Source organism: Vipera berus (assembly GCF_964194415.1).
Source record: "Vipera berus genome assembly, chromosome: 10".
Lineage (NCBI taxonomy): Eukaryota > Metazoa > Chordata > Lepidosauria > Squamata > Viperidae > Vipera > Vipera berus.
In genome coordinates this window covers 5662079-5681990 of record NC_138213.1, presented here as the reverse complement: position 1 = coordinate 5681990, position 19912 = coordinate 5662079, and the positions used below count along the sequence as shown (strand labels likewise).

At 41.0% G+C, this 19912-nt stretch overlaps 1 protein-coding gene across 1 annotated transcript in view; it reads left to right on the top strand.

Moving 5' to 3' along the window:
- Positions 1 to 19912, top strand: part of ADCY7 (adenylate cyclase 7) — a 70902-nt gene that overhangs the window by 8730 nt on the left and 42260 nt on the right. Inside the window, exons 2-4 of the mRNA XM_081335757.1 lie at positions 12299 to 12878; positions 13944 to 14150; positions 15900 to 16061. Coding sequence (XP_081191883.1) covers positions 12708 to 12878; positions 13944 to 14150; positions 15900 to 16061 — 540 coding nt within the window. The 5' untranslated portion in view covers positions 12299 to 12707. The remainder of the gene's footprint in view (positions 1 to 12298; positions 12879 to 13943; positions 14151 to 15899; positions 16062 to 19912) is intronic.

Genomic DNA, 19912 nt, shown 5'->3' with positions numbered 1-19912 from the left:
ATCAAAATTCAGATGCTTGGCAACTGACTCGTATTTGTGACGGTTGCAGTGTCCTGGGGTCGCGTGATCCCCTTTTGCGACCTTCTGACGAGCAAAGTCAATGGGGAAGCCAGATTTGCTTAACAATCATGTTATTAGATTATCAACTGCAGTGATTCACTTAAAACAAGAGTGGCAAGAAAGGTCATAAAATGAGGCAAAACTCACTTAACAAATTTCTCGCTTAGCAACATAAATTCTGGGCTCAGTTGTGGCCATAAGCCGAGGATTAACTGCCCGAAAGAGGGGAAATATGGCTTGGCAAAGCAAGGGGGGAAAAAAGGATCGATCAGTTTAAGCAGGGGTAGGCAGCATTGGCTCTTTTATGACTTGTGGACTTCAACTCCCAGAATTCCTGTGCTGGCTCAGGAATTCTGGGGATTGAAGTCCATACGTTATAAAAGAGCCAAGGTTGCCTACCCCTGGTTTAAGGTCTTTCCAGCTGTAAGGCAGATGTCTTGGCTATATCGAAGCTAGCCGTTGATCTTGGCAACGCGAATAGTTTCAAAATATTATTGGAATGGAGATTTTTCTTGGCTTGATCGGGTGTCGTTGGATAATATCCTGTTAGAGCCAGTTTCCCCCCCAAACGACCCTTAATGGTTGGCTTCTATCTCTTTTATAAGGCTGGTGTATTTCTTAAAATCCCTGCTCATTGTTCATTAAGGATTTGTACAGTGCCAAACTCCGTTTCACTCGTTCATTAAATAAGTCAGAATGGTCTTAGGTCACTCACAAAGTCTGGCTTATAAACCCCACCCACTTCCTACGACGGACGGATGGATGGAAATTCTGTATGTCTTCCAGCTACTGCCAGAAAAATAGCGAAGGCAAAATCCCAGATAAAGTGGGCTTTCACTTAGGAGCAGGGGGGAGCAAAGGAACCTTGTAGTTTTGCAGCTCTCTGAGCTGGGTGCTTTTCTTGCAGACGTTCCATGACTCAACTAGGTGACATCATCACTGCTTGAAAGGAGGAGGGTTCTAGCATTGATGATGTCACCTAGTTGGGTCATGAAAGGTCTGCAAGAAAACTACCAAGTTCAGAGAGCACCAAGGACCCTACAATTCAACCCTGAACTACAATGATTCTCCTCAATAATAATAATAATAATAATAATAATAATAATAATAATAATAATAATAATAATAATAATAATAAGAAGAAGAAGAAGAAGAAGAAGAAGAAGAAGTTGGAAGGGACCTTGGAGGTCATCTAGTCCAACCCCCTGCTCAGGCAGGAAACCTTATACCATTTCAGGCAAATGGCTGTCCAGTCTCTTCTTAAAATCTTCCAGTGTTGGAGCATTCACAGCTTCTGGAGGCAGGTTGTTCCACTGGTTAATTGTTCTAACTGTCAGGAAGTTTCTCCTTAGTTCTAGGTTGCTTCTCTCCTTGACTAGTTTCCGTCCGTTGCTTCTTGTCCTGCTTTCAGGTCCTGCTTAATGGTAGCTACAACTACACAGATCTTCAAAGGTACAGTTTGCTTTGATGAAAGCTTGGGGGAGGCATGCAAGTGTACCTTTGAAGATCTGTGCAGTTCTAGCTACCGATAAGAGGAGAATAATTGTAGTTCAGGGTTGAATTGTAGGGTCCTTGCTACTCTCCGAGCTTGGTGGTTTTCTGGCATTTGTTTCACAACCAAATTGGCTACATCATCAGTGCTAGAACCTTACTCCCTTCTAGCACTGATGATGTCACCCAGTTGGGTCATGAAACGTATTCAGGAAAACCACCAAGCTCAGAGATTACCAAAGACACCACAGCTCTTGTTGTTGATGTTGGGTTTGCAACGCAACAATCCTGGTTTTCTGCAAAAATAATTTTTAAGCAAGGCAGGAAGGAGTTCTAGGAAGCTTCTGTATCGGCTTGATTTGCTTTATTTATCGCGGAGGTCTCGTAAATCAGAGGAAACCGTACCTTGGGTGTTATATCAGCCCTGGGAGTTCCCTTGCTTGGTGTGGCTTTTCAGTGGAAAGCTGATTCTTAATTTCCTACCTTATCACAGAATCAACATCCATTTTTCAGTATTTGGCATGGCTATTGTGGACTCTGGCATGATGAACAGAGTGAGCGAGAGCCTAATTCTGGAACCAAATTGTTCTTCAGAGCCGCAGACCCTTGGCTGGAGGCCAAGGTAGCAGAACCAAAACTTTCTGTTGAAAAAAAATGTTTTTCTGCTACCCCCCCAAAAAAAGCTTGAGTGAATACAGGTGGCTCCTAATTGTTTATCTGATGCTTCCCTTGATTAGCAGAGGCTAAACTATGTTTGAGACATACTTTTTTCCTTCCTCCACCTGTTCCTTCATAACTTGTAACTTTATAATCTAAGGGGTCCACCGTGCTTCCATTCTGCAAAAGATCTTTGCGAAATCCCGGAAGCACAACAGGTAAATTCTTCCGTCTTTTCAAATCATTTCAGCAGTATGACTAAGTTTTAATTGTGGTGCTTAAGTCACCTTAAGCGATCTAGGAAGCGAAGGAAGGACTGAAAAAAATCCCCAAACTAGTTTAGACTTAGAAATTGCAAAGAGAGCCTCAAAGAAGGAAGTGGGAAAGCAGGCCTTAAGTGTTCCCCACAAAGTTTTAGGCCCAAGTCACCAAGAAGAGAGTTCGGTTCAAAAGAGCTGTCTTCCAAAGAGATGGGAGCAGATGGCGATATGAGCTGGATTTATATGAAAACCCTAATTTTTATTTATTTTATTTAGGGTCTTTCTTTGCTTCCCTTTTTTGGCTAACCTTGTTGATTTATTGATGTATTAGTAGGGTTGGGAGGATTTGGAGCCAGGAAGCAGTAAGGTTGCCATGTCAGATGGTAGTCTGATGCCCTCTTGATGTATTTGGACTACTGTTTCAAGAATCCTAGTTGACGGGCAACAGGTATGCTGGTTAAGTATTCCAGGACTTAAAGGTCCCGCGCACCTGGAGAATACCAGCTTAGGTAAATTGGGATCCTGAGCCAGAGCAATATAATGGTTAGGTTGCTGGACAAGTTCAAGCCCACCATCAACCATGCAGGTTTTCTGGGCGACTTTACATCTCCTTCATTTAAATCTACTTTTCTGAGTTATCACAGAGGTGACAATACAAGAACTTTCTGAGGAATAAAATAGGATAGGATAGGATAGGATAGGATAGGATAGGATAGGATAGGATAGGATAGGATAGGATAGGAGTAGAGGAAAGACTATAGAGGATAGAAGATAGATAAAGACAGAGGATGGCATGGAATAGATGAAAAATGAGAGTGGAGTGGAATGGAGTGGAGTAGAGTACAGTAGAGTAGAATAGAATAGGCAAAGTGAAGTAGGATAGGATAGGATAGAGCAGACATGTCAAACACCAGGCCCGGGGGCCGGATCTGGCCTGCGAAGTGGTTTCATGCGGCCCGCGAAGCCATCCTGGAAACAGTGAGGGAACGGCCCCCACTGCCTTGGCCCTGGCCCAGAGACCCTCCTTCTGCCAGAGACCCTCAGATCTGTCCCACTCCTGCCCTGGCCCCCATAGGCACCCTTGATGTGAACGATGTAGAGCTGGCCACGCCCACCCAGTAGGCCATACACACTCTAGCCACGCCCACCCAGTAGGCCGCACCCACCCTGGCCACACCCACCCGGCCCCCTGAGGGCAACTGCAATGCTGATGCGGCCCTCAATGAAATTGAGTTTGACACCCCTGGGATAGAGGATAGATAGGATGGGAAGGTATAGAGGAAAAATAATAGAGAATGGAACAGAACGGAACGGAACAGAACAGAACAGAACAGAACAGAATAGAATAGACAAAGTGAAGTAGGAAAGGATAGGATAGGATAGATTTAATTTTGTGCCTTTTTTTAAAAAAAAAGATGATTTAAAGCAGCATTCCAGCCAATCTTTATTCTAAAGTTATCTCCGTTCAGAACTTTTTCTTTTCCTCCCACTTAAGTCCTCTTTAGGATAATTTTTGTTGGTGGTGGATTAATTGGCATAATCTGCCAAAGACAATCCAAGGAAAATAAGTTACTAAGCAGGTTGAGATGCCGTTCAAATAATGGGGCTGCATCTGCCAAGGTTTGACCTTTCTCACGAGCTACAGTTCTGTGTGTTCAAATTATTGTTAAATGTTGCTTTTCAAGGGCAAACTGAACATAGGAGCTGTTGGCATCTGTTCAAGGCCACACAGGCGCTATTTAATCTTGTCCTCAGGCTGTTCTGCAATTCATTCTGTTGCACTACAGGTAATCCTTGACTTAACAACCACAATCAGGACCGGAATTTCATTGTAAGTCATTAAGTTATTTATAAGTCCAGGTGGATCTGATTTACAGCCAATTGTTAAAAGAATTACCTGTTTTTTGACTGAGTTCAGATTCCTGACGGGCAATTTTTGCTAGCAGTCATCAAGAAAAGGCTGCAGGTTACAACCACACGACCACAGAAGGTTGCAACCGGTCATAAATGTGAGCCAGTGGACAAGCACCCTGACCGTGGTCACGTGACCACAGGGATGGTGCGGTGGTCTTGAGTCCGAGTACAGAGCATCAGTCAGAGACACCAAAACCAACAAACTTTGAAAATTACACTACAAACAACCGCAAATGTTGGCTGGTTGTCAAGCACGCAAAAGACAATCACATGATCCTGTGGCGGGTGGGTGTGGCTTCATCCTTCAAAAATGGATTGTAAGTATAGGTGGTCCTTGATTTACCACCGTTCATTTAGTGACCATTCAAAGTTACGACGGCACTGGAAAAAGTGACTTACGCCCGTTTTTCACACTTATGACCGTTGGCAACATCCCCGCCGTCGCGGGAATCAAAATTCAGACGCTTGGCAACTGGCTCATACTTATGACTGTCGCAGTCCCCCTTTTGCGACCTTCTGACGAGCAAAGTCAATGGGGAAGCCAGCTTCACTTACCAACCGGATTACTAATTTAGCAACTGCAACTGTGACGCTCTTTGCAAAACGCGGCCAAAAAAGTCACAAAACGAGACCAAAGTCACTTGAATTTCTCACTTAGCGACATAAAATTCTGAGCTTGGTTCTGGCCGCAAGCCTGCCTGTAGTTCTGGGGAAGTCCGTTCTAACTCAGTGAGCAGGTTTTGAGCGAAGACCAACTACATCCATCAGCTTAAGAACAAACCCACCTTAAGACAGCTGCATGAATACATCCACCCCGTTTAGAAGAACAGACATAAGGGTGCAAATCTGTGTCTTGTGTGCTTGGCTCAAAGTAAGCTCCTTTAGGATTAGCAGCATTTATTCTTCAGCAAACCTATGCAAGATTTCTGCATTGACGACCAAGGAGGTACACGGTGCTCCGGAGCTGGTAATATATACATACATCCTGTTGTTGCCATTATTCAGCTCAGAAGCATGTTTCCCCCCCCCCCACTCCTCTCTTGCCAGCTCTGTCTAAACGACCGTGGTGCACATGAAAAGCTTCTCTAGTTACAGTTGAGTCTTTGTTAGGTAACCATTAAATGTACTTGAGGCAAAATGAAATTGGTTCCACAAACTGTTGCTACGGAACTGGTGCCTGCGGTTATCGCTGTGCGAGGGACGAGTTTGTGTGCTTTGCAAGCTGGAAAGCTGCTTAAATACTGGGGCTGTTGCGGGCTTTATTGTTATTTTTTCTCTCTCTCAGACTCTCTTCCACACAAGACCAGCGACAAATTAGTTATTTGCAAAAAAAAAAAAAAAGGTGGTCTTGGTGTGCAACTTTCTACTTTTATAAGTGTTCTGCAGTTGTTAGTAGCAGCTACTTTGGGCCATTTTTCTTTCTTTTTTTAAAATTATATAAGATGCAAAAATGCAAAAGAAAATAATAGGAAAGATAGGGGAGGGAAAGGGGAAGGGAAAAGTATAGGAAAAAAAGGGGAGGGGGGGGAGAAAAGGCATTGATTTCTGATTCCCTTTGGTGCAGTAGAATTAAGACAACAGCATCAATCTTTAACTTTTTACTTTTATGTAATAGTATAAGCTACCCATTTCTATAAAAACAAACCTATCTAATCAGTAAAACCCAAATTCAAAGTTTCATTTTTTCCCCCCACCTCGAGCACAAAGTCCAGCAGTGGTTTCCAAGTAAAAACACAAGTTTGGGCCATTTTTATATAGCCCAATTCCATTTTGCTGTGTGCAGCGTGTGGGACATTTTGGTAAAGTAGATCATTGTTTTGCTCCTTTTAAAAACAGAGAAATAAAATGATGAATGACTGGGAAGCCTCCCTTAGATCAGTATAAGAAATCGAACAATGGCTAGAAACGCACGTGGTTTGACCCTGTAGCTCTTGAGGAAGTGGACAGGGTCCCTAGGGAATGTGAGCTTCGGCAACTAAAAGGTTGCAAGTCAAAGACTTACCTGTACCAGTGTCTGGGGGATTCTGGGAGTTGAAGTGCACACGTGCTGATATTGAGAAACACTGATGCAGAACAAGGAGGGTCATTTCCTCAGGGACCTGGCCTGCTGGAAGATGTAACTGATGTCATATTAAGGATGGAGCTGCTTGTTAGGTCTGCTTTTTAGGGTTTTGTGATGGGGCGAGGACAGAATTGCAAGCTGGAGGTCTTTTCCCAAGTCTATTGCTTTTCCAAATCTCCGAGCTTCAGCAGACTGCCAAATCTGGGTGAATTTGGTTATCTCAAAAATAATAATTATAAACATTGCGCTACTGAAAAATTGAGGCTGATCTTGGGGTGTTCTCTCTCTCTTTCTCTCTCTCTCTCTCTCTGTGTGTGTGTGTGTGTGTGTGTGTGTGTGTGTGCAGGCTGTGGGTTGCTTGAATGTAGAATAGCAATAGAGAAACATCTGAAGTATCTTAGGCAGCCTGTTATTTCAGGAAGCCTCTGGGGAGAGGGGGGAATCGGGAACTGTATTTCTGGTTTTCTTAGCCCTGAGTTATCCAGCTTTGGTAGATGGACTACAACTCCCAGCCAGCACAAATCAAGGGCACTGGATTCATCTCATTGCTACAAAATGTAGTAAGATGACCAGCGTGGTCATTCCTCATCTGAAGGACCCAGATTGGGAAGATCTGATAGCGTGGACAAACTCTTCTTAATTTATAGTCTTCTAGCCTCTGTTATTCCCCAGCCAGCATGACTATCTATCTGGCGCTGATGGGAAATGTAGTCCCATACTTCTGCAGGGCACCATAATAGGGTCGGCAGATCATAGCTGCAAGGAAAAGCTACCTTAGCATTAAGGACACTGGAAGGAGGGACTGTTTTAAAAAGGTCACTGGGAACTTTAGAAAGAATAATTGGGATATTGATTTGTACAGTGCAAGGTAGCTGTGGCTTGGAAGGGGAAAAAAAATCTGTCCATGAGCCATAATGAGGAGCTTGGTTATCATGAACTAATCGTGTCGTTTGAGCACAATCCCAGCCACCACCTAAGTGGTGGTGAGAGTCACCGTTGCACCCTGGAGCTACCTTCTTATGAAAATCAGTGTTATGAAATTTGTTCTTGTCTGGAACAAATTGTGAAGTTAACAGGCTGAACACCTTGGCCTTTGAAGTGTGAAAATGTCGCAGCGAAGGTTGCCATCTTGAGGGCTGGGCTTTGAGGGAGAACTTTCCAGATCATTCCAGATGGTTCCTGAGCATTCTAGTTGAGCTTCTTAATTCTCTTTGATTTCTCCTACTCATCTTTTGCCTTTTACATCCCTACGTGGAATATTAGATTCTTTGGTGTCCATCTCTCTCTCTCTCTCTCTCTCTCTCTCTCTCTCTCTCTCTCTCTCTCTCTTTCTCTCTCATCTTGAGTGGTGACTGGAAAATATGAAACCTCTTGATTGTGTTCACATAACACAATGGTTATTAAATGAAGCCATTTTTTGTGTATCCACAACACCTACAAATCATACACTAATCAAACGGGTTTGGTTGGCACAGCATTACCAGGTTATTAAAAAAAACACAATACTAAAATTCACTAAGGACAGTAACTGCTAGTATTTTTTCTCTGATCGGGTGGAATGTGTGCTTTAAACACTCTCAGGTTTAAATTTAATTTACCTTCTAAATTTCCTGAAGGGAAAACTTTGAAAGGGGCTCTGTCCCAAAATATTTAGATTTAAGAAGTGGCATACATTATATAATTTGCAGGGAGTGTCCCTTGGACAATCTTAAGGCTCAATCAAACTCTATAAGTTGATTGTAAAGAGGTGTTAAAGCAAATATTTGGCATTTCCAGGGACCTAATACATCTGTCCAAACTTCTGGCAGATGTTTCTGCATTTGATCCCTTGTCAAATTCATTCCTGATCTTCAAGATGTTGGTTCTTTGAGTGATAAATAACAAAATAGCAGAGTTTGAAGGGACCTTGGAGATCTTCTAGTCCAAGCTCATGCTCAAGGTGGAGACTCTATATTATGTTAGACAAATGGCTGTCTAACCATTCTTAAAAGCCTCCAGTGATGGAGCACCCACAGCTTCTGAAGGCAAGTTGTTCTACTGGTTGATTGTTCTCACTGTCAGGAAATTTCTCCTTAGTTCCAGGTTGCTTCTGTCCTTGATTCGTTTCCATCCATTGTCCTGCACTCAGATGCTTTGGAGAATAGGTTGACCCCCCCTCTTCTTGGTGGCAGCCCCTCAAATATTGGAAGACTGCTATCCTGTCTCCCTTAGTCCTTCTTTTCATTAAACTAGACATACCCAATTCCTGCAACCATTCTTCACACATTTTAGCTTCAACCCTATCTGAATTGATTAATGTTAGGGAATCAATGAAGAGACCAGATTGGGAAACTTATGTAAAGAGATCACGGTGGGTCAAAGTCAGGATTAATCATGGCAAAACTGCCCACCTCTGCTGGGAGAAAGGAAATATTTGGTGTGAAAAATAGAGTGAGATGTGGAGATGACACTCAACGCTTGTCAAGAAATTTGATACCTGCAAAGCTGGATATGTGTTGCGAGGCAAGAGAACTCTGTGTTTATATCCCCAGTCTCAACAGAAGGGGAGAGAAAGGTGTTTATTTCCTCTGACTTCATGATTTTTGAACAATTAATTCCAAGAAAATTATACATTTATTGGCTGGTCCACACCATCTGAGAAATTGGAGTTAGGTAGTTGGTGATTCAATGTGTTTCAGTCATTGCCCAAATATGCTAAGACACAGTTTGAAGCCTCCCTATTATGTACTTGTTATAACATACCGTGTTATGTGAACATTATAATCACGTCCTGTTAAACCAAGATTGAGGCTACTACATTGTGTGAACTAGTATTGAGTTATTACAAGGAAAGAAAAGTATATTATTTTTGTGTTAAGGCCTCATGCAGGTGTAACTCAGTTGTGGAGGTTAGTACAGTCAGTATAAAGAGCTGTAATTGCTTTCTGTTTGAGAAAAGTTAAAAATATTCGCAAATAAACTTTCCACATATTTCTTCACTGTTTGGGGGTGAAAAACAGGCAGGTTTTTTTTTTGCATTTAAAATACAACTGAGCTTGCCTTGGTTAAAAATACTTTTGAAAACACTTCCATGTAAATTATGAAAGTGAGAAGTACATTTATAAAAGAGGGCTGAAAAATCTGTCTGCATAAATATTGGATTGGGTAGCAAGGCGGAATTTGTGCACTGTGGTTTGTTTGATTTTGGCTTAGTATGTGTAACTAGCCAGGTTGGTTGGGAAGCTATAGTTGGTTTAGTGCAACATGTGAACCCATGTCTTATGGATTGTTCCACATATAGTGCTTAAAACCATGGACCAGTGCAGAGATGTTAACCAGAGGCTCCAACACCAAATAATGAAAATATAGGGAGAAACTATTTTGAAGATAAGGTAGAATTTCCTTTCAACTAAACTCAACTTCTGATGACTGGATTGATATATTGAAATGTTCTTTTGGCAACAGTACAGAAATAATTTGCATTTATCTTCTTATTTTGACTTCCCAGTTTGTTTACAGCATGGGATTTTTTTTAAAAAATAGCCTCCTATCCAAGCACTAACTGACTCTGCTTAACTTTTGAAGATCAACCAAAAGGAGGTAGATATTGCCACCTTAATCTAACTATAGTTAAGATAACTCAAAATTTACTTTTTTTTCCCTTGATTGTCCTGTGCCTCTTTTAAAAGCCATATGTGACCTTCAGCTCCCTTCCAGACAGTGCAATGAATCATGAATGGTTAAGGGAACTAGATATGTCTAGCCTAACAAAGAGAAGGATTAGGGGTGATGTGATAGTCTTCCTGTCAAGTGCCAGGAAAATCAGGAGATCCAGACATGCTTCAAATGGGTATAAAGATTTATTGTAAGCTTAAGCTCTCTACAAGAATCTGAATTACTAACAGTCAAGGAAAATTTGAGGGAGTTAAGGATAGGAAGTAATTCAAGGTGGGTTGGACTTAGATTTCTTGTGGGCACACAGGGACTCGTGACTGATGACACATTTGACCCCTCCCTCAGGCTCAGCCTGGTTATCTCCTACATCTCCAGTATTTGAGGGCTCTCACAGAGAAGAGAAAGTTATCTCCAAGGACAGGACAAGAAGCATTGGGTGGAAGCTCATTAAGGAGTCATTCAACCTGGAGCAAAGGAGAAATTTCCTGATAGTGACAGTGATTAATCAATGAAGCAGCTTAGGTTCCAGAGTTGTGGGTACTCCATCATTAGAGGTTTTCAAGAAACGATTGGACAACCATTTCTCTGGGATGGTATAAGGTCTCCTGCCTTGGGCAGGGGATTGGACTAGAAAATCTCCAGAGCCCATCCAACCCTATAATTTAATACAATTTATATGATGCCTAAGACCCATCTGTGGATTCTTTATGCCTATGTTAATATGCTGGAGCCCCCAGGGAGAAATTCAAGAAATCTTTTGTCTTTCATCTCCTCAATTTGTTGCTGACACTGAGCTGTTCATAACTACAATGAGATATTGTATGATGATCAAGGCTTTTAATGCTGAAGGTTGGAAAGGTTTTGCTTTTAATCAAATGTCAGAAGTTTCACTAACTTAGGTTACTCCCTGTACTGGGTGCTGTAGTTTTATTTAGCTATAAATAGCTGTGTGGGCTTCTGTAGTTAGACAGGGAGGTCAAAAAGCTATTTCTAGCTAGAACATTTCTGTGCCAAAGAACTTCCTCATTTGTTTCAATGGAGGAAGCCTTGATCTATCCTGGTTCCTCGTGTGTGTGTGTGTGTGTGTGTGTGTGTGTGTATGTTAAGTGTTTGTTAAGTATTTTAGAATACCTTGCTAGGCCCCAAACATGGGACAAATCGTATTGCCTGTTTCAGCCTAACCCAAGGCCATCCACAGGCTGTAGTCACAACAGTGACAGCTCATATTTGTGTAAATTTTTTGGATTGCTAACAAAGAATTATTAGTTAGACTAATTATTATTAGTCTCCCTTTAATTCTTTGTTAACAATCCAACAAAATTACACACACACACACACACACACACATATATATATGAGGGACGTGGTGGCTCAGTGGGTTAGGACGCTGAGCTTGTCGATCAGAAGGTTGGCAGTTTGGCGGGTCAAATCCCGAGTGCCACGTAACAGAGTGAGCGCCTGTTACTCGTCCCAGCTTCTGCCAACCTAGCAGTTCGAAAGTATGTAAAAATGCAAGTAGAAAAATAGTGACCACTACAGTGGGAAGGTAACAGCGTTCCGTGTGCCTTTGGCATCTAGTCATGCCGGCCACATGACCACGGAGACGTCCTCGGACAAGCACTGGCTCTTCGGCTTTGAAACGGAGATGAGCACTGGCCCCTAGAGTCAGAAATGACTAGCACGCATGTGCGGGGGAACCTTTACCTTTACCTTATACATATATACATACATAGAATGGCACTCTTCTTTAAAATACCCTAAAATCAGGGTATTTTGAATATTCATTCACATTTATCTATATGGGAGAAGATCTGGAGTCTTTAATCAAACAATAAGATCAGCAAAATGACTTGTGAGGAGTTTGCACCTTGTGCTAAACCAGGGAGTTCCAAATTTGGCAACTTAAAGACTTGTAGATTTCAACAACACACCTTTTCCCCACCTAAAATTTTATTTATTTGATTGAGTTCTGTCCCTATACACACACACACACACACACACACACACACACACACACACACACATATATATATATATATATATATATATATACATATATATATACATATATATATATATATATATATATATATATATATATATATATATATATATATATATATATATATATATATATATATACATACATACATATGTGTGTGTGTGTGTATAAAGCGCTCTCTCTTTTTTTTCCTTGCAGCTCGCATCCCAGACTTATCCCAGACTCAAACTGCCGACAGCTTGTGAATAGAGGCTTAAATGAACATGGCAGCATCGCAAGAGCCTGCTTTTCACTGGCACAAATGAGAGCCGTGTCTAAAAAAAAGCGATGCAGAGACTTCTCGGTGGGTAGCACATGGCTCTGGAGCGAGCGGCGAAGGCGGAGGAGGGACCCTCTTTTCCGACTGATGCTGCGCTTTGAAAGGGCTTCCTCCTTATAAGAAGGGTTGCTAATTCAGAACTCGATTCTCCCCCGATGTGGCGAATTCAGGGTGATCTGACAAGGGCTTGAAGGTGAGAAGCCCCAGCCTTTGCTCCTTGGGAAAACACGGTTCAAGTCTTTGGCTTTTCGTGTGAAGGGAGAGACGTACAGACTGACTGGAATTAAAATGCCAGCGAAAGGCAAATACTTTTTTAACGAAAGCGAAGGTTGCAAGCTGACAGATCCCTTGTATGAGAAGTATCTCTATGCGAGTCAACAACACCCACTGCTCTTCTTCCTGCTCTTCATTGTGGTTGCCTATTGCTCGACACTTATCGTAGTGCTCGTCTCTTACGATGTAAGTATGTGCTGCTCTTCTTAGTTTTTCGATTCTGAATAAGATCGGACGCTCCAATTTTAGATGGATGAAGCTGCGTATATTAATGCAAACGTGGCCATCATTTTTAAATGCATAGTGCTTTGCAGTTTTCCAAACAGGTCATCACCAGCAAGTTATGGAAAAGTTGATTTAAAAAAGATACCAAAGCGGATGCAGCTAGTTTGAAGAAATGCATAATATTATGGGGGACTTTAGGCAAAACTGCAAATAAGAATCTTAGGTTTAGAGAAATGTAAGCATGTTTTAGCATAAAGTTCAAGGAACCCCTCTTAAGCTCAAAGAAAGTTTTTGGAAGCTTTCTCCTGCAATTCCTATTTGTGCATATTCTCAGCAGCTTACATTTCTTGAGAAATTAAACTAGAATCTGTTAAATGCTTCTCCTGGTGCTCTGTAATTTAGAGGAATCCTAGACCTTAAATTGTAAATGTAATAGGAATCTCAGATTATGATTGCTTGCAGCAAGACTGTAGATCTAACGTGATCATTTCTGAAATTCTACTGTTACGTTGACATTGTTATTGAGGTTGAATGCAGTTTTTGTTTAATGCACAAAGATCTAGATTTATAAGAATTTCTAAATTCCGGGGATCATAGATAAGGAATGTGCCAGATTTTTAATTCTGGAGATGAGAGACCACAAACCATTTCCTTTTCCAGAATATTTTTCCTAGACATTCACCAGATTCCCCCTAAGCATTGCTATTCCCAGAAGAAAAACAATTTTTTAAAATCTTTTCTATATCTCCAATTAAAAGATCTAAGAGCAGGTGATGGGAAAGACCTTCCTAAGAGATTTAGAAGGCAGTTGATTGTCTGAATAGTCCTATAGATCTGATTGGACTAAGCTAAGTTTCTTATCTGCCATTAGTAACTAGCTTCTGAATTGGCGATTATTGAAATTATTGAAACGTACAGACCGCAGCAAAATCATATCGTGAAACTAAAATCATAACGTGAGGAATAGACGCCAACTTAATACAAAACCTAACTTAAATCAAAATTAACTTTTTTTTTTACTTTCAGGAACATGCCGGTCAACACCTGGCCTTTCTTATCACAGTGAGCATTGCTCTCATTATCTTCATCATCATGTATGTTTTAGTTTACATCGAGTATTACTTTTGGTGCCAGCTGAAGCTCTTTGCGGTCGTGATCTGGATCAGCTTGCTGGCCATCGGATACGTGTCCATTTTCGACAAGGAAAACCCTAAGCCAGCTGCATGGGAACAGGTATTTCTGTCACCTAATTATGACATCATCCTTGCGCCAGAAAGAGACTACTTGCACACACACATGCTCCCCAAACACCCCTTTCCTAACCCTCATTCAGTCCATCCAGATAAGCATTGCCAAAATAGGGCAGGAAAAAGACCCCATTTTTTTTTGAAAACCACTTTTTATTTTATTCAGAAAAAAAGTTTAAAGACAAAACACCCAAATATTTAAAAAAACAAAAAAAGAACAAACAAGACATTAAAAAGGTGCATTAAAAAAAGGACTAACACACACATATATATACACATGTTACCCTCCTTAGCTGAATGCTGATTAATATATTACAATAATATTAGAGTCCCACCCCCTGCAAAACAGGTCCAAAGAATTTTAAATTACTAAACCACTAAACCTATTTGCAAATTGAGAAGAAGAAGAAGAAGAAGAAGAAGAAGAAGAAGAAGAAGAAGAAGAAGAAGAAGAAGAAGAAGAAGAAGAAGAAGAAGAAGAAGAAGAGGAGGAGGAGGAGGAGGAGGAGGAGGAGGAGGAGGAGGAGGAGGAGGAGGAAGAGAAGAAGAAGAAGAAGAAGAAGAAGAAGAAGAAGAAGAAGAAGAAGAAGAAGAAGAAGAAGAAGAAGAAGAAGAGGAGGAGGAGGAGGAGGAGGAGGAGGAGGAGGAGGAAGAGAAGAAGAAGAAGAAGAAGAAGAAGAAGAAGAAGAAGAAGAAGAAGAAGAAGAAGAAGAAGAAGAAGAAGAAGAAGAAGACCACCAGATTTAAATTCCAAAACCCTCTATTAACAAACTGTTATTGTAATGAACTCAGAAAATTTACCATGGCTTCTTAAAAAAATGCCCATTTTTGATGATGACATTTTTCCTCCTCCTCTTTTAGCATGTAAAATGGTAGAATTTTAAAATTGGAGGGGAGTGAGGCATTGTGCCTCTTAACTCCCTTGCCCAAAACCTTTTGCTCTGCTGATCCTAGTTGCAATGACTTAACCTAGCTGTTGTCATCTCTGAATGTCCTCAAATATTATTTCTTGAAAGAAAAGAAAGAGATTACAGGATCCAAACTGGATCAGTCACCAGGACCAGAAGTTTACTCTTCCGAGCTTTTGGACTTGTGCTGGACCCCATCCTCAGGGAACTTCTCTCTCACCAGAATGTGTGCTTTGGGCTGTTCTATGTATAGTACTTATGTAGTGCCTGATTGTGTGTGGCTTTTTAGTTGTCAATTGCGGTGTTGATGGCCAGTTATAAAGTTGTTGGATGTTGTTTCCTTGTGCGTCCAAGTCTTCAGCTCCTAAGTACCTGATAAGCTGGTGATAAATCAGCACTCCTGTTGATTGACAAGGGGGCCATTTCCCAGATTTCAATCATTTCCCTGGCTATTTTTGTACCTGCTTGGCCAACAATTTTAGTAGCTGAGAAATTGAATTTACATCCTTGTTCATTGCAATGTGAGGCTACCAATGAATTCAGGTCTCCCTGTCTGACCGCTTGCCTGTATTCTTGCAGTCTGGTGGTTAGCTTCCTCCCCATCTGTCCTACACAAGGGCACCCCTTACAGGGCATCCAAAAGATTACATTAGAAATATCTCCCCCCTCCAAGCAATCTTTTCTTCATTCGTGAAAAAGATTACATTACTCAAGTGTGTGTGTATGGGGGGGGAATAAATTGTTGTGGGCAATACACTGATCAATTTCTCCTAATTCCTGCTGATGAAGACTCTTCTTTATTAATCGTCTCCTTGTTTTTCTTCCAGGTACCATTTTTTCTGTTCATCATCTTTACAACATACACCATGTTGCCCTTGGCTATGAGAGATGCTGTCATACTCAGCTCCCTTTCTGCCCTCTCTCATATTATCGTCCTCAGCGTTGCAGCAGCCAAACACCCACAGAATCAACACATCTTGCTCCTTCAGGTAAGGTACCTTGGGGAAACTGAGGCTCAGCATCACTAGTGTCTCCTGGAACATTGGTGGGAGGATCCTCTGATCACAGTCACCAAAAGCCAGGCATGACTTCCTGCCTGTTGGAGGCCACAAAGAAAGCAAAAATGTAAATCTTCAAGAGGTTTCAGAAAGATTTAAAAAGCCAATTTTGAAAGAATTGGTCTCCTCAACGTGTGTTATGGTTGGTGCCCCCCACTCCTGATAAGCATCATTTTTTCAAGCAATGTTCCTTTCTTGAAGGGGGGGGGAGGGAAAGAAAATGGAACAATTCTTCTATTAAAAAGGTATTATAAATTGTATATAAGCACTGGATATTAGAAATGCTTTCCTCTTTAAAATTAGCTAGCTTGTTGGTCCGACATGCATTCTAATGACTGCTCGTTCAAATTTCAGACAATCCTTTACATAAAGTTTTAATATATGTGGGCATGCATAATTTCAATCTATATATGCATGTAAATACAGTATACATTTTATGTTCTTCGTTGTATTCCAAATTGGGCATTGGATGTTCTCTCTTTCTCTGGCAAATCTGCTAGTGTTTCTTTCTTCCTTTTTTTTCCCCACAAGCATCTTAGAAGAGGTTCTGAAGTAACAAAATCACCACTGGCCCAAGTTAGGCCACAAAAAGTTAGTTCCCATTGGATTGGAGGCATAGTTTTAGCATTTCAGCACAGCCTGTAGAAAGCTTGAGCATTTGTTTGTTGAGCTGGAATGACCATTTAATTTAGAACAAGGTTGGAAGGGACCTTAGAGATCTTCTAGTCCAACCCTCTGCTCAAGCGGGAGACACTATGCCATTTCAGACAAGTGACTGTCTAGTCTCTTCTTAAAAACCTCCAGTGATGAAGCACCCACAACTTCTGGAGGCAAGCCAATCCACTGGTGAATTGTTCTCCCTATCAGGAAATTTCTCCTTAGTTTTAGGTTAGATTTCTCTTTAATTATCTTCCACATGTCACTTCTTGTCCTGCTGTCAAATGCTTTGAAGAATAGGCTGACCCCTTCTTCTCTATGATAGCCCTCATCTTAAAAAATTTTTAGAGCCTTGGTGGAGCAGTGGGCTAATGCCTCCTTAAGTAACACCAGCTGCCTGCAATTAGTGCAGGTTCGAGTCCCACCAGGCTCAAGGTTGACTCAGCCTTCCATCCTTCCGAGGTAGGTAAAATGAGGACCCAGATTGTTGGGGGTGTTATGGAATTTATTGTGCAGAGGTCTCCTTGTGCTACCAAAGAGTTGCACAGACAAGGAAGGGCACTGAGAGCAGTAAAAATCACACACAGAAATACACTGAGTTCTAAAAGCAAAAAGTATTTTACTTTGAGGTGGTGTAAAAACAAAAATGCACAGTCAAAAATAAACAGTCCAAGTCATACACAATAGCAACAGTCCAAGGAGTAATCCAAACTACAAAGTCTTCTTACCGGTCCAGAGGTCAATACACAGTTCAGGTTTACAACAGTAGTAAACCAACAGCAGAGCAAAAACAGTAATAGTAGAGATCAGTGAATTCAGAGAGAGAAAGAAGCTACGTTCCTAGCTTCCTCTTATGGCCATGAGAACACTTACACACCCATTGGCCAATTAACTTCTTAAAGACATAGCATTATGGTTAATATATTTTCAACCCAACATTGTAGGCTAACACCATATGCCTAACATTCTCCCCTTTGGGTAGAATAATATATAACTCTTACAATCTTATGCACATTCTTTCACAATTAGCATTGTGTTTCACAGCACTTTGTACCTTCGTAAAATGGTTTGCAATATTTACATCAGATGAACAATACTGTACTCTAGCTGTATTAATTTATCTTTGATACATTGTCTGACATTCAAATAACGAAGATCAGTATGTTTAGATCTTGTTCTTACTGCAGCATTATTAGCCATCTTTATCGCAGCTTGATTGTCCTCATACACAATAAATGGATCATTTACATTTAAACCCATATCTAACAATAATTGTTTGTACACTAGCAGTTCTGTACATAACACTGATAGACATGAAAATTCAGCCTCCATTGTAGACAAGCTTATGTGTTTCTGTCTAAGACTTCAACTCCCTGTTCATTGCAGCTTTCCATGATGCCTGTTCCTTTTCAGGATACATCCTGATCTCATCATAGTTAGAAGGTACTACACTAACTTGACATACTATACTTGCTTCATAGCGATCAGGTGGATGTCTGATGCGCGTTGAACGCCAAGGAATTACAGGGCTTTGAATTTCTGTCTCCTTTCCTTCCTCTGATTCCTCTTTTATCTCCCCTATCTCCTCTTCATCTTTTATATTTACAGGAGATGCATTATCATTACTAGTTACGTTATCAGAGGAGTCCTCAAACACTAGAGGATCAGTATTAACAGTTACTTGCTCTAACCTATCCCAACCAACGTGCTCAAGGAATTTTGCACTAGCACTGTTATATACATTAGTTGTGCCTCGTTCCCAGAAACGATAGGATCTATGGTTAGCTTCATAACCTACGAAGTATAATTGCCTAGCCCTATGTTGGCCTTTACTCCTGAGTTGTGCAGGAATGTGGACCCAAGCTGGGGTGCCAAATGTGTGCAGGTAATCAAGGTTTGGTTTCTTACCATGCCATATTGTATATGGTATTTTACCAGTAGAAGTATTAACAACTATATTCAGAACATGGTTTGCACATTTTGCTGCCTCCCCCCACAGTCTATCTGTTAAGCCAGAATCTTTTAACATGGTTCTCATCATGGCTTGTAACGTTTGCCCACGTCTCTCAACAAATGCATTATGTTGAGGCCTATAAGGGGCTGAACGTTTATGCTCAATGCCAGCTGATTCTAACATATCAACAAAACGCTTATTTGTAAATTCAGTACCATTATCAGTAATTATGCACTGAACCTTTCTCTTTGTTTTTCTCTCCACGAACTTCAGCCAGTTTGCAAATTGTTGGAAAGTGTCTGCCTTTGACTTAAGCAGATAACAAAAACCATATCTAGAGTAGTGGTCCAATATACTTAACATATAGCATGACCCTCCTAAACTTGGTTTCATGGGTCCAATTAACTCAGCAAACACAACTTCCAAAGGAACAGTTGTTTTGAAGCTGTTTATCCTGTGTGCAGGAGTTGCCTTACTCTTTTCCTGATTACAGGCATTGCAATTCAAATACTTACTACATGGCTTCAGTTTAACTCCCTCTACTAATTCCACTGTTTTACGTAGTGAGTTAAAGTTTACATGCCCTAACCGCCTATGCAATAAATGTATACATTCATCATGTGGCTTCTTGTTCTCACATATTGAGTTAGCTTTAACTGTACTAACTTGGTTACTTGTGAGAACAAATAAACCATTTTTCAAATTAGCAGTTACACAGGTTCCATTCCTCTCAATAGTGCATTGCTCCCCTCTGAATGTTACCACAAACCCAACTTTAACCAATTCCCTTACAGATAACAAGTTGAATCTTAGTTTAGGTATATATAACATAGGTAACTGTTCATCAATGCATGGACAATAGGAATTACCTTCACCAGAGGCCTTCATCCTCCAACCATTGGCCAGTGAAACATATTGGTTGCTGTTTTTCATATTAACAAACCTCTTTTTCACTTTAGTAATGCATTGTGAAGCCCCACTATCAACAACCCACAATTCATTATTTCTGGATGTTGATTCACCAGAAATAGCCAAACCAATGCCCTTCTTAGCCTTCCCACTGCTATTCACATTCTGTTTTTTACCCTTTCTACAGAATTTGGCTATATGCCCTCTAGCCCCACAAGAATAACATTTCTTGACGTTGTAAGCAGTGGTGAATTGCTGCTTC